At 34.7% G+C, this 14,799-nt stretch overlaps 2 protein-coding genes across 3 annotated transcripts in view; one reads left to right on the top strand and one right to left on the bottom strand.

Annotated features, from left to right (window-relative positions):
- Nucleotides 1–10,215, bottom strand: part of LOC107668604 (endoribonuclease Dicer-like) — a 40,315-nt gene extending 30,100 nt beyond the window's left edge. Inside the window, exons 1-4 of one of the 2 annotated variants that reach the window (XM_016460544.1) lie at nucleotides 10,068–10,215; nucleotides 3,562–3,612; nucleotides 1,777–1,883; nucleotides 1,410–1,598 (exon numbers count right to left, since the gene is read on the bottom strand). In XM_016460544.1, the coding sequence (XP_016316030.1) occupies nucleotides 1,410–1,523 (114 nt within the window). In that variant the 5' untranslated portion in view covers nucleotides 1,524–1,598; nucleotides 1,777–1,883; nucleotides 3,562–3,612; nucleotides 10,068–10,215. The remainder of the gene's footprint in view (nucleotides 1–1,409; nucleotides 1,599–1,776; nucleotides 1,884–3,561; nucleotides 3,613–10,067) is intronic. The other variant, XM_016460542.1, reaches the window with a different exon arrangement.
- A 2,466-nt stretch (nucleotides 10,216–12,681) lies between these two features.
- Nucleotides 12,682–14,799, top strand: part of LOC107668589 (kinesin-like protein KIF11) — a 9,261-nt gene continuing 7,143 nt past the window's right edge. Inside the window, exons 1-5 of the mRNA XM_016460525.1 lie at nucleotides 12,682–12,828; nucleotides 13,049–13,182; nucleotides 13,687–13,819; nucleotides 13,924–14,021; nucleotides 14,223–14,301. Of these exons, the coding sequence (XP_016316011.1) occupies nucleotides 13,103–13,182; nucleotides 13,687–13,819; nucleotides 13,924–14,021; nucleotides 14,223–14,301 (390 nt within the window). The 5' untranslated portion in view covers nucleotides 12,682–12,828; nucleotides 13,049–13,102. The remainder of the gene's footprint in view (nucleotides 12,829–13,048; nucleotides 13,183–13,686; nucleotides 13,820–13,923; nucleotides 14,022–14,222; nucleotides 14,302–14,799) is intronic.

Raw genomic sequence — 14,799 nt, 5'->3', positions numbered from 1 at the left:
GACTCGGTCTGAATAATTTTTGGTCCCAAATTTGTATCAGTTTTACTGGTAGTCCACTGTGTGAAGAAATTTTGGGTATAATTTGTCAGTTTACTTTATTTTGCTATCCTCTTACATAAATGAACTATAGTCTCCTGCACCCACTAGTACTTTTACTTTACTTTTACTTTTAGTCATTTAGCAAACGCTTTTATCCAAAGTGACTTACAAATAAGAAAAAGTAATTAAACATTGTCTGAATATGGCACTTAACACATGTTGTGTGGTATCGGCGTTTGGTATCGGGGCATTTTAACGAGTACGAGTACAGGAGCTCAGTATCGGTGCATCCCTACTCTTGTCAGTCAGCTCGACTCACTCTCCTCACGTGATAAATAAAATCTGACTCCTGCTCCGTGGTGCACTGTCGTTCGCGCAGGGTTCGGCACACTGCATTGAGCGTTTAGTTTTTAAAAGTGTCTGTCCTCTAACTGAACTAGGCTAAATGATTTTTGTTACTATAAAAAAATCAAAATGACGGTGGGGGGTAGGCAAATTACGTAACCAGTGTTGCGGCTTAACACCAGTATAACCGAAAACACAGTCTATCGCAGCAAGCCTAATACAAATGAATTGTGATTACTTTGATGCATGATTTTCATTTAATTTCCAATGAAACCAAAAAGGAGAGGTTTAGCAAAATGTCCAAGCTGCTCTTTTCCATACAATGAAAGTAACAGAGTGAAGCACCATCAAAAACATTGTAAAAACAGTCCATATGACCTGTGCATAATATTTCCTATATGTCTCCTAAAACAATAGCTTTGTGTGAGAAATAGGGCTGTGCGATTAATCGAAATCGAATCGAAATCGCGGGACGGGAGAGCGAGAGACGGAGTGGGATTATGGCGTCTACTGGGTCAGATCGATAGTTAGGCAAATTGCCCCACGCGGCGGGAATCCCGCGTCACGGACGAGCTGTTTACGCTGGCCGCACTCACGCATTTTGTAATGGTTTAATGGAAACTATAAGAATTTCTGTGATGATACCTGTGCAGGGTAATGATGCCCATACTGTGCTGCACATTATTGACAATATTGAGCTGAAGCTTGACTTTGCAAATTTAAAATCGCAAATCAAATCGCAATCGCAATATGTCAAAAAAATCGCAATTTGATATTTTCCCCCAAATCGCACAGCCCTAGTGAGGAACAGCAAAACATCTTCACACATCAGGTTACGTTGATAGCAGATGGGAAGATCTTCAGTGGTTAATGGCTAAAATTTCCATCTCTTCCTCACAAAAATCTATAGTATGTCACAATTATATTTAAAATATAGGCCATGAGCTGTACAGAGTATTTGTATGCTACTTAAAAGCACTCAGACTAGCTTAAATATCAGAGTCAAACCATTTCAAAGGACTTGCCTGATATTTCCTTGGTGTGTATATGTTGTCATGGATAGCTTCCTGTTGCCACGGGAGACCGAAGAAGGGCCCCATGGGTGAGGAGGCAGGGGTCACCAGCTGTAGGCCAGCCATGCTTAGAGACTGTTAAGCAGGGAACCTCCAGTCATCCAGTGTTTATCTCATTGAATCATGGCCTTCTAATGCTCACTGCAAGAGACAGCATGTAACATCAAATCAGTAGGATGTCACAAACAACAGCGCTAAAATCAACTATGTCACGTTGCTGTTACATCTGGTGGTATTTTGAGAAACATGTTATTTAGTTCTTGTTAGAGGCCATCTGGATCAGGTGGGTTACTGATTATAGATGAGAGTGTTTACTCACAGCGTGTACGTTTCCCACTTTGCTGTGTGACCAGGCCGCACTTATTCTGGGCATCATTATCAGAGCTCTTAAAATCAGCTCATTCTTTTTCCCCTCGAGTTACTCTGCTAGGAAAAACAGACATACATATACAATCTGCACAACTGTAAAGCAAAAATATTTAGAATCTGCACAACTGTATAGCAAAAAAACAAATGTTTTACATATAGAGCAAACAGGTCTGAGATTATGTATTTATCAATTTATCAAATTATGGAATTAAGCACCTTATTGCAATGATACAACAAAAAATTAGCTGTAGGTAAATGTTACTTTTGGCATAAGGTTGGGTAAACATTTTATTCTGGTCAAAAACAAACTAACTGTTTGACGTAAAATGACCAATAGTTTTGTTTTTCAAGCCATGTAAGGCTAAATTGACATTCAGATCTTGATTAAACAAACTTTGCCATAATGATTAATTCTTCCTCAAAAGCACTATTCATACTAATCATAATTTATATATGTGGAAGCAAAGTTCACCTAAAACTTAATTTAAAGGGGTCATATGATGCGATTTCAAGTTTTCCTTTCTCTTTGGAGTGTTACAAGCTGTTCGTGAATAGATAAGATCCCTGAAGTTGCAAAGACTAAAGTCTCAAAACCAAAGAGATATTCTTTATCAAAGTTAAGACTCTGCCACACCCCCCTAAAACGGCTCGTTCTAACACGCCCCCACATATCATGTCAAAAAAAATCGGATGCTGTCGGTTTAAATTCGTGGCGTATGTGCGGTTGAACGAGACGATTTGGCGATCCATCTGAAGTTGACCAATCAGAAGATGACAAAAACCACATATTATGTATATAAATAGTCTATATAGTCATTTTAGTTTAATTATACAGCTCTATTTTTTATTTGTTATTCCGAATTGTGCCAAATTTGCCGTTCAGCTTTATGAATGAATATGCCTGTTGTATTTCCGGCAAAACTACTCGCCTCGAGTTGTTTATGAAGAACATAAAGTCCATGCTTTTCTCTGCATTTCAGCCATTCTCTTTGCCATGTCCTTCATCTTCGTTTTTTTTTTTTTTTTTTTGGACGTCACAAGCCGCCTGCCACAAAGAAAAGTATTTCGTCCTCAGAATCCATATTTTTATGAATGGCGCGAAACGTAATGCTTACGTCAGAGTTTGTAAAATCGTAGTAAATTTGTGTCGTGTGTGACTGCCTCCGTACGATTTGCGGATAAACTCAATCGTGACATGTGCCAGAGCTCACGACGTTCCGACCTTCAGAATCGCACCGTGTAAGCCCGCCTTTACTCTAGTCTTCAGTATAACAGGATTTTTCAGAAATCATTCTAATATGCTGATTTGGTGCTGAAGAAATATTTTTCAATGTTGAAAACAGTTGATCTGCTTAATATTTTTGTAGAAAGCATGACACGTTTATTTTGAGAATTCTTTAGTGAGCAGAAATTTTAAAGTAACAGCATTTATTTAAAATACAAATCTTTGTAACATTATAAATGTCATCCTGAGTGAAAGTACTACTATTTTATTTATTTATTTCCAAAAAAAAACTTACTGATCCCAAATGTTTGAACTGGTGTATCTTCTAATAAACAATGTTACAACAGTAAATGAAATACCTCAGTAATTTCTTACTTGCACTATAGAGTTGTCTAAAGCATACATGTATATTTTCCATTGCTGTGACCAAATAACAGTGGACATTTAAACATACTGATTATGAAACAATTAGTATTTTACTATTTCAGCAGAGAGAAATGATCACAGTACCTTAATGCTGCAGATGGGGGAGGGGGCCTGAGACAATATTCTTTTAATACTCTGAAAATGGAGAGAGCGGAAACATAGCTTGTGATAATGGACATATCTCTGGCAAGGAAAGGACAGCTGAATTTGGATGACAACTGGCTTGTCAACACATTTTTGCCACTCAGGATCGAGCCCACACTCTCCTCCTGATCACCGCTGTTCGACACAGCTGCAACAAATCACCACAAGTCATTTCAGCTCAAGTAACACAAGGCTTCATTTTCAGTGAGCAAACACATTTGCTCTTGGTTAAAAATCTGCTCTCAGACTCCAAGTTCGGGTTCATGAATCTCTAATGCAACCACATAGGTTATTTACTTTCAGATTTTGAAAACGCTGACACACATCTGTTTCGGTGAACGAAACATTCGATGTTAAATGCTTGACTGCAAAACAGCTGGCCAGGTCACGGCTGCCCGATTCAACTACGCACAAGCAGATTTCCAGTATTGAAAATCAAGGCTCAAGACAACTTGTTACTGGTACTTTATCTTAATTAGTGAGATCAATACCATCACAAAAACAGTTACTACAGCAATTAAATCATCATAGAGCCATACAAAATAAAATCAATGAGATCTCCTTCAAATAGTGTATGAGCTTCCAGAACCTGTCATTTTAAGCTACAATAACTAATTGATCAATTCAATGAAAATCAACAATAAAAATGATCCACAAAAATGTCAATATCGCAGTTTTTTCCCCCCTGTGCATGAACAGGCTACTAACTAGGTTGCAGTAGGAAAAACAGTACACAAAAAAGTACACAATATTTTAAAGTAGGCCTGGGCGATAAAACGGTATCAATATTTATCGACGGTACACCTTCTTCAATAACGATATAAAAAATGTTCGATATAGTGCACGATATAGGCAGGTGCTATGAGTGACGCAGACAGCACACACAAACACGAACACATGCTGAATTGAGTGCTGTGCCTGCCTGTGATGAGGAGATTGTGAATAAAAAATGAAAATTAGTCAAATTTAAAATAAACATTTGCATTTGAATGTTTGGAGTGTGTCAGGGAGCGTCATCAGTGGCGCGCAAGATGCAGTGATAATGATGTAAGTGACGTTGTTGTAGGGCTGGACGATATGGCCAAAATTTATATCACGATATATTTCTTAATTTCGGTCGATACGATATAATTCCGATATCGATATGAACACTATTTATCTGAAATAAAAATCTTTTATAACATTATAAATGCCTTTATCATCACTTTTGATCAATTTTAAGCATCCTTGCTAAATAAAATTATTCATTTCTATAATTTCTTTCCCAAAAAATTAATAAAAATTATACTGAATGGAATAGTGTATAATGTTACAAAAGCTTTTTATTTCAGATAAATGCTGATCTTTTTTAGACGGACAAATATGACTGCTGCACTCGCGTCTCACAGAAGAGATGTAGCCATGCAAAGTTAAAACAGTTTAAGCTTTTAGAAAACTTTTCACTGCGTATCTTATGTTTTTAAATGCAATCTGCATGATGGGCGATTCGGCTCTTTGTATTAATCAATGCATAAATACATGATGCTGTTTTGTTCATAATTGTTTATGCAATTTACGAAATTATATTTGATTTATATGAGTTAATTTAGACGTAATGCAGGGTTTTTTTAATAGACATTTATTTCCTTGCGTTGACCATTTAAATGTGCTGCATTATTTTGCTCATTGCGCCCTCCTGTGGCCTCGGGAGACAATTAGACCTATACAATAAAGACCTATTTAATCTGTATATAAAACATTAGAAATTAGATATTTGTTTAATTTTTATTGTGTGTTTTTGGACTGTTAAAACAAAACATATTTGTTGTTTGTCTCAATAAATTCGGTTAATTTAAAAATACAGTGGTTAAATTTAAACCTTTTGTTCTATTGCTCTTTGTTTTAAAAAAAGGTTATAAAAAATGTCAATAATTATCGATACCGAACGATATGAAACATTATATCATTGATACATTTTTTAACTATATCGCCCAGCCCTAACAAAAACTCACCCTTCTCTGTGAGAAATAATCAAAATTATTGAATATCATTAGTAATTTGCCGTGCAGGACTCTGCTTTAAACTGCTTTGCGTCTCTCCGTCAGATAACCTCACGTGCATGATGCGCCATTTACGGGTATTTCCCTAAACCGACACACATCAATTTATTTAGATTTTTTTTCATTTTATTTCAGTTTACGAAAATGTTTTTTGAAATATCGAAATATCGGAAATGTGTTTAAAAATCATATCACCGTTATTGAAAAAAATTATATCGAGATACATATTGATATTGAATTATTGTCCAGCCCTACGTTGTTGCATTTTAATGTTTTGTTAGTCTAGCCCACGAGATGCGCCGCTGCTGTGTTATGCATTCAAAATATTAGAGAAATATAGAAGCTCAATGCGGAGAAGATCTTGATTAGGTGAAAACCGAAACCAAGTCATTCACACAGAACGCATATTCAGCGCATTTTTAGACGGACAAATATGACTGCTGCACTCGCGTCTCACAGAAGAGATGTAGCCATGCAAAGTTAAAACAGTTTAAGCTTTTAGAAAACTTTTCACTGCGTATCTTATGTTTTTAAATGCAATCTGCATGATGGGCGATTCGGCTCTTTGTATTAATCAATGCATAAATACATGATGCTGTTTTGTTCATAATTGTTTATGCAATTTACGAAATTATATTTGATTTTTATGAGTTAATTTAGACGTAATGCACGTTTTTTAGTAAGGAGATACTTCCTTGCGTTGACAATTTAAATGCATTATTTTGCTCATTGCGCCCTCCTGTGGCCTCGGGAGACAAGACAAAAGTTTCCTTCAGACCTATTTAATCTGCATATAAAAGATTAGAAATTAGATATTTGTTTAATTTTTATTGTGTGTTTTTGGACTGTTAAAACAAAACATATTTGTTGTTTGTCTCAATAAATTCGGTTAATTTAAAAATACAGTGGTTAAATTTAAACCTTTTGTTCTATTGCTCTTTGTTTTAAAAAAAGGTTATAAAAATTTCAATAATTATCGATACCGAACAATATGACACATTATATCGTTGATAAATTTTTTTGCTATATCGCCCAAAATAGTGGTCATATCGATATCGGAATTATATCGTATCGACCGAAATTAAGAAATATATCGTGATATCGATTTTGGCCATATCGTCCAGCCCTACCCAACTTTATTTTAAAGAATTAATATTCTAAAGATTTATATTTACATTTTTGCACATAATAATTTAAATTCGCAACAAAGACCAGAAGTCTTAAAACTTTTTCAGACCAGGAACCCTATGGCAGACAAAAGCTATGTTTCCATCCAAAGTTAAGAATTAAACTTACTCGCAAAATTGGATTATCGTATATAATATTTGTGAATAAAGCACCATTTTCATCCAGTGAGTTGAAGAGAACAAAATCAGCACTTCCTGATTAACTTGCGGTAAATATCATGAAGAAAAATTTTATTTGCTACAGTATAGTAGAAGGCACTGTATATAATATTTTTTGTATACAATAAATGATGAGCTTCAGAGCGCACAGACAAAACGCGGTCATGTTATCTTATTTTCGGAGCTTGCCGTTTAGGAATGCAGTTCTGGGAGTTAATTATAACGAAGCACTTCGATGAGACTTTGCTCAAGCATTTTAGAATGACAAAACTAGCATTTCAGATGCTTGAAATGAGATCGGTCTGTTGGTTGGTCCAGTTTTATGCTGTCCCATCGCAAAGTCACATGTCTTTTTTGATGCGCATTAAGGAATTTATTCGGTGAAAGTGTTTCCATATCAGTTTATGCGCATGTTTTTATGAAATTAAGAAATGTATCCTACTTAGTTGAGCGCATACGTTTTTTATGTGCATTTTTAGAATTTATTCGCATCTTAGCGTATCCATCCAACGTTTTCTTATGCGATATCCCAAAATGCGCATAAAAATAGGTGGATGGAAACATAGCTAAAGAGACAGGGAAGGGAATCCAGGGAAGGGAATCCATTACTGTATAAAATGTAATGTTGCATTACATATATAGATTTCACAATTAGATTAAAGATGGAAATAATCATCAGAATAATCTATAATAAAAATACTTCATAGTTGCTGGTGTAATTTATTTCTTTTTTAGATATCAGTAGTGGCCAATAACAAATTAGTTCTGCAGAATTAAAATTAGTATAGTAGGCCTACATATACATATACATATTAACAAACACACACATATAGCTATATATCTATATATAGGGCTGGGCAAAAAATCGAATGCGATTTTCATGCGAATCTCGTCAGTAAAGCCGCTTCTGGTGATTAGTAGTAAATCTCCAGCACGTGCTTTCAGATGGAGCGGCATTTACTACACAGAGCCGTAGATCACTGACAAGCTACACGAAATCACGTTCAAAATCGCAGGCGATTCATTGCATATATTATGCAATATTAGAATTATGAGCTTCATTATATAAATCTAATCAACTTCATTACCAATTAGTATATATTCACAGACAAACATGACAAAAACTAGTTTCAAAGTAATTCCATATGCAGGAGTACCAACATAAACGTTCCCAACACATGATTTCCAACACCGCCTCCAAACTTGTCACATGAAAGGACCCCTCGGGCCAACCTATCCACTATAGGTCACCTGATTTGACCCTGAAAATAAAGGGCAGGTCTCTGTAACCCCCGTCTCACATGTGCTCATAAATTCTCATAAATTATTCATTCTGCTTACATTACTGTCACTTTATTTTGAAGAATGCAACTAGTTGATTCAGCGGGATATTGCATTTGCAGTGCATGTGTTTACAAGTGCAAAATATTCTAATGAGATGCTGCCGCAAACAATTTATGAACTTGGCGAACGTGTACACAACTTTTGTTATGCATATGTCAGCATAGAGCTGGTGGTAAGTTTCAACTTCAGAATAAACCTTAACCGGTTATGGAATAAGTACATATCAAATGGCATCAAACTTTATTTAGAGTTTGAAGACTTTGTGACATATAACACAGTATGTTCTATTCTAATGGCTCGATCCACATTTATAAAAAAAAGATTAAAAACATTACAAAAAAATTACATAATTGCTCATACTGCCATGCGGAAGACAATTTATGACTCTTTTTTCATATTTAAATTGTTCTAAAAAAATGTCAGCTTTTAATGACAGCATTTTTAAATCAATATTAATAACTGGTTTACAATGTAAGTGTGTAAACAAACAATACACAAACAATACATGATCAACAACTCATCAAGAAATCAACCTCACAACAAATATTGGTCAGTTTACATGTTAAAATAAACCCTATTATTAAGGTTTATTCTGCACATTATACTCATTCTATTTCAGGACCATGATTTACATCAAAGTACTATAGTACCACCTGACTGTACCATGGTACCGCCACAGTACTTTTCTGAGATTTACCACTTTAAAAAATACTATTTTAGTTTTGGGACATATAATCTGGAGTTCCATGTCAACATTTAGTTCTACAATATATTTTGAAGTATCGGGGTAATAATACAACCACGGTACTTTTTGTTAAGCGATATCATAATCACATTCACTTGCCATAGCATTTATAAGACACCTGTGGTTTTACTAAATGTCCAAATAGCATGGAATTACCATGGTAAGACAAAAAAAATGATAAATACAATTAAGATACTTTTTTTTTTTATAAATAATCTTAATGCAACACCACATTTACTATATTCTAAAAAATATTTTTTTCAATTCTATAAAAAAGGCATAAAACCCATTTTAATAATCCTTGGTGGCACACAAGCAAAAAATCATCCACGTTCCAGACGCCAACCAGATGAAAACCAGTGCCCTCCAGCAACATATTTACTGCACTACACCCATCATAACAATCACAGATGCATCTAAACACTATCCATCATATACAAAAAAAATATTATTCATTCATATCAGTTAGGCCTCATTGCGACCTTGGCCTTGAAACCAGCAACACACCCGAGGACCCCAAAAATCATGCATCTGTCGCTTTGCCAATTACAAACGTGACTCTTGCACTGTGCTACTATCTGATTACATATGGAATACATCACACTATCTGAAACTGTCCTAATAATCAATATGAATCAGTCCATGTGAATCAGTCTTTAAGGCGCTAACAGACGCGTGTAACGTTAGCTAAAAAGGCACCGTCATGCAAGCAGAAATCACATTATGCATTGATTTATCTCACTTAAAACCTCTTATAATAAACCCCGTATTGCATTTACACCGCCAGGGATTGAATGCACGAACAGTTTTCAACAAATGTACGCCTGACAGCTTGTTTTTTATGGTGATAGTTGTTAGCACGCGAGCTCGCTTTAGCTTCGGTTGTTTTTATTGATTATTTCAAAATCACGAGAGGAAAAAAAAACAAGCGTTCGGCGCGCTTGGAGTTTGTAGATTGAGGCGCGTGCTCACCGATGGTGAATTGTTTTATTGGTCGTGTTGTGTTGAAGAGTGTCTTGTTAAACGGTGCGGTGCCCCTCTCTCCCCATTTCCTCCTGCTGCTGCTGCTGCTACTGCTGCTGCTGCTGTTGTCAGGCTACTGCACGCGTGTGATGCCTGCGACTACGAGGAACGCCAAAACGTGAGCACAGCTACTATGACAACACAATAAGTCCATTGCAATGATACTACTTTAAAATAAAAGTCTCCACCGTTCTTTGACAGAAAGGGCACATTTGGCCCTGTAAACCTTTGAGAAAAGAAGCGCATTTCCTACACTCATATGGAGGAACAAACCTGCAGAAATTAAAAAGAAAGAAAGAAAGAAATGTAGAAATAAATAGATAGACAGACAAATAAATAAATGTAATCATAGGAAATAAAAGAAGTATTCTGATTAATATATAATTGAATAAAACAAATATAATTCATTTTTAATTACATTTAATTGTACAATTATTTTTTATCAATTTTCCCTTCATTTGTTATTTTCTGCATTTACTTTTTCATATGTATTTTATTTACATTTACATGTAGTCATTTAGCAGACACTTTTATCCAAAGCGACTTACAAATGAGGACAATGGAAGCAATCAAAATCACAAAAGAGCAATGATATGCAAGTGCTATAACAAGTCTCAGTTAGCTTAACACAGTAGCCTACACGTAGCAAGGTTTTTTTTATTTATATAATAAATAAAAATAAAACAGATAGAACAGAAAAAGAATAGAGCAAGCTAGTGTTAGAGGCCTTTTTTGCTTTTGTTGATTGTATAATAAATAAAAAGAAAATAAATAGATAGAATACAAAAAGAATTGGGAAGCTGTTCGTTTTTTTTTTTGTTAGTTTTTTTTGAAGAAAACAAGCAGTTAGTAAATGAATAGTGCAAGTCTAAAAGGGGCAATTTTTTAAAGAATAGAATTAGAATAGAGAGTGCTAGAGTTAGAGGGTCAAATAAAGATGGAAGAGATGAGTTTTTAGCCGATTCTTGAAGATGGCCAAGGATTCAGCTGCTCGGATTGAGTTGGGCAGGTGTTTTAAACTTTTATTTATTTATTCTTTTATTTTTATATTTATTTACACTCACACTAGTGTATTTAATTGTCTGCTAACATTGTCTTTTATTTGATATAAGATCATAAGAAAAAGTCTGTAATTGGTGTCATTCTTGTTAAAGTCATATACAATTCCACAACAGTGTTTGCATTCAAAGCACATCTCAATTTTGTATTGTGTTTTAAACTAATCAAATAATATTTTTTTTCTTTGTTTTCTTCACACATCACATCACACCTCAAGCATGTTTTTCAATGACACCATTTGTCTTCACTTTTAAACAAGTACACTAACTTTTGTCACAACAGTGAGACAGTTGTAATTTTTGAAACATTTAGTTTTAACATAATAAACACTGAATAGTTTTTGAACATTTACTTTTATGTTTTTATATTTACTTTTATGTCTGGGTCTAATAAGGCAATAAAACAGTAAAATATTTACACAAAAGCATTTAATAGCAAAAATAACTTATAATAACATGATAACAAGTTGAATTTTCTTTTTTTTTATCAAACCCTGGGTCATAAGTGCTCAAGCTAGTACAAAGTTAACAATCAGGAAATAAAAAAGAAATTAATTCTGCAACTAAGAATAAGAAGTACTAATATAAGAATGATAGAAAAGGAGATTGCGATATATGATGATTATGAATACATTTACAAAGGGTATTTCTAATTAAGGATATTTCCTTAAAATAAGATTGGTGTGAATAAATAAATCTTCATGCAGTTGATAAATAGATGACAGAGTGACAATTAATCATGTAAGACAACGGCTAGAAAAGTACCTGAATATATTTATACAAATATGTATTTCCACTGCATGATTTGCTCTGCGGTCCAAATACAATTTAAAATAGTACCAGTTGGAATATGAAGGCCTAAAATGGCTACTGCCTAGATCTGTTTACTAAGAACACAAGTGTGTCATGGTTTCTTACCACCATCTACTGGTAATTTTAGGAACTACAGTCGTTTCAAGCAAAAGGCGGTGTCAGAAAGACAAACGTTTATTTGAATCTCAATCACAGTTCCTCCTTTGTTGTAATGAGACCTGCAGTAAAGTAGGAAAATAATTTTAGAGCATATTAAAATGTGACATAAAAAGAGAGACCCCACACTTACTTGTTTTCTGTAATGTACAACACCACATTTTAAAGCAATCATAATAAACATAATACAAACATTAGTCTAACAAAAAAGCCATTAACTATTATTAAATAAATATCAATTGTTTATGACTTGTTGAAATTAATTATGAAATGTTCATTCTTTATCTGATTCCTTCATTCTTCATTTACGCCTTATATGTTTCCATTTAAAATGCAGAATTATTACACCAGCTTTACTGAAAAATAAATATAGTACTGTTAAAAGCTATTTATTAATTCTCTCGTCGTCCAGTGCTATTTTAAAAACACTGCACTTTCCCGAGATGCATCCGTTCCAGCTCGTCTCCGTTAGACCAATCAGAAGCATGGTGAAAAAACCCTCTTCTCTGATTGGCTTAAAGCTGCAGATGCGCGATTTTCAAAGTCAGCAACTGCAGCGCTTGGAGACTCGTAGTCAGAGCGTACAGCTAATAGAGTGTATTCCAATAATCTGCACTATTGGTGGGATTTTAAACGACTTTGGCAGCTTATTTGATCTGCTTTTAAAGGAGTTCAGGTGAACGGTACGTGCATTTGCTAATTTTGCTCTTATTAGTTTGGTTTTGTCATTTATTTTGGTTAGGCGCCATTTAGGCTAGACAATGTCATACTAATGGATCTGCGGTGCGGGTGTTTGCAGTATATTTGTGTACGTTTATATTTTTTAAATGGCTCAATATTTATATAAATGATTTCCGGTGTGACTTATATATTTGCTTTTTTCAAATCTAATTTTGTTTAAAGGTTACATTTTAAAGGACATTTTCAGACCTGGAGCACGGAAGACGCTCCTTCAAAATGGCTTCATCACAGTTAACGTTACCAGCAGTTAAAAAAGACGAAAAAGGCAGAAATATTCAAGTGGTTGTACGATGCAGGTAAATGTAACAGGTTTTATGTGTAACCGTTATTTATATTTTTTTGTAAGTAGTGTAAGAATGCCTCGATCACATATTTTGTATGTTGTGCTGTATGACAAATAACCAACTTGCATATGTATGGTTTTTATACTCCTAGTTTAAAACCCTCTTTATTTATTTATTAAATTCTACCCTGCAAACAGAAATTTTTATTTAGTTTATTTTATTTTTGTTCTGAGGCCAAGACAGCTTGCCCTCACATGACACGATTTAAATGACCAATTTATGTAACTGATTTCTGGCTAAAACCATGGTTTGATCTTTTTTTTTAATATATATAGGTGCTGATGCTTTAGCCGAAAAGCCTAGAATATGATGTTTATTTTGATCTATTTTCTAGTGTAATGTTAACTCTGGCTGTTCTACGTTGTCTTTTTCTTTCTTTTCTAAATAAAATTGTGTGTATTTATGAGATGGAAATTAATGTCTAAACCATTCTCATATCTGATGTGCGATTCACAGACCCTTCAACACAGTGGAGCGTAAATCTGCCTCTCATACAGTTGTTGAATGTGACCAGAACCGAAAAGAGGTGATAGTCCGTACTGGAGGCGCCACAGACAAAGCAGCAAGAAAAGCATACACTTTTGACATGGTGAGTGTTTGGCTTGTTGTCCATGCACATCCTGAGTATTAATGTCATTTAATTTTTTTCCTGTGTAGTAATGCTCATTAAATTTGTCATTTCAATTGGTTTAGGTTTTTGGTCCTTCTGCCAAACAAATTGACGTTTATAGGAGTGTGGTTTGCCCCATATTAGATGAAGTTATCATGGGCTATAACTGTACTGTCTTTGCGTGAGTATCTGTATTTAAATGTAAAATCATTCAACTTTTTTTTTAATTCTGAGTTTTTGGACCTAGAAATTTTATTTGGTTTCTATTCTACGTTTTAACTAAACTTAGATTTTTGCCATTAGAATAGCTAAAAAGCTGGCATGGTATTAAAAAAAAAATTCTTATGTATTTATGTAATGGATAATTTCTTATTGGTTTAAGATATGGACAAACTGGAACAGGGAAAACCTTCACAATGGAGGGTGAAAGATCACCCAATGAGGAGTTTACTTGGGAAGAGGTAATATTTGAGTCAAAGTTTGGCTGTTCCGCAGCAGTGGACCATGTGTCAAACCAATGTTGATTAAAGGGACCTTATACGTTCATTTAGTGTCTAAGGCTTCTAATGTTAAAGTTTTCTTGCACCAGTAACAATTTTAAAGGGGTCATATGATGCGATTTTCAATTTTTCCTTTCTCTTTGAAGTGTTACAAGCTCTTGGTGCATAAAGAAGATCTGTAAAGTTGCAAACACTAAAGTCTTAAAACCAAAGAGATATTCTTTATAAAAGTTAAGAGTTAACCACGCCTACCTAAAACGGCTCGTTCTAACACGCCCCCACGTCTACGTCACGATGTGGGAAGATTTGCATGATGCCGCCCAAATGTTCACGCAAGGAAAGAAGGCGTAACTTTTATTCTCGCTGTAGTATTGTTGCCGCCATGTCGTGAAGGCGCTGTGTGCTTCGTTGTGAAAGCGAAACTACTTTGTTTGGCCTTCCAAAAGAGGACGATATCGC

Source organism: Sinocyclocheilus anshuiensis, unplaced genomic scaffold (genome assembly GCF_001515605.1).
Source record: "Sinocyclocheilus anshuiensis isolate Anshui unplaced genomic scaffold, SAMN03320099.WGS_v1.1 scaffold2047, whole genome shotgun sequence".
Taxonomy (NCBI): domain Eukaryota; kingdom Metazoa; phylum Chordata; class Actinopteri; order Cypriniformes; family Cyprinidae; genus Sinocyclocheilus; species Sinocyclocheilus anshuiensis.
Note: the sequence above shows the minus strand (reverse complement) of the source record. Positions and strands in the feature narration are given on the sequence as shown.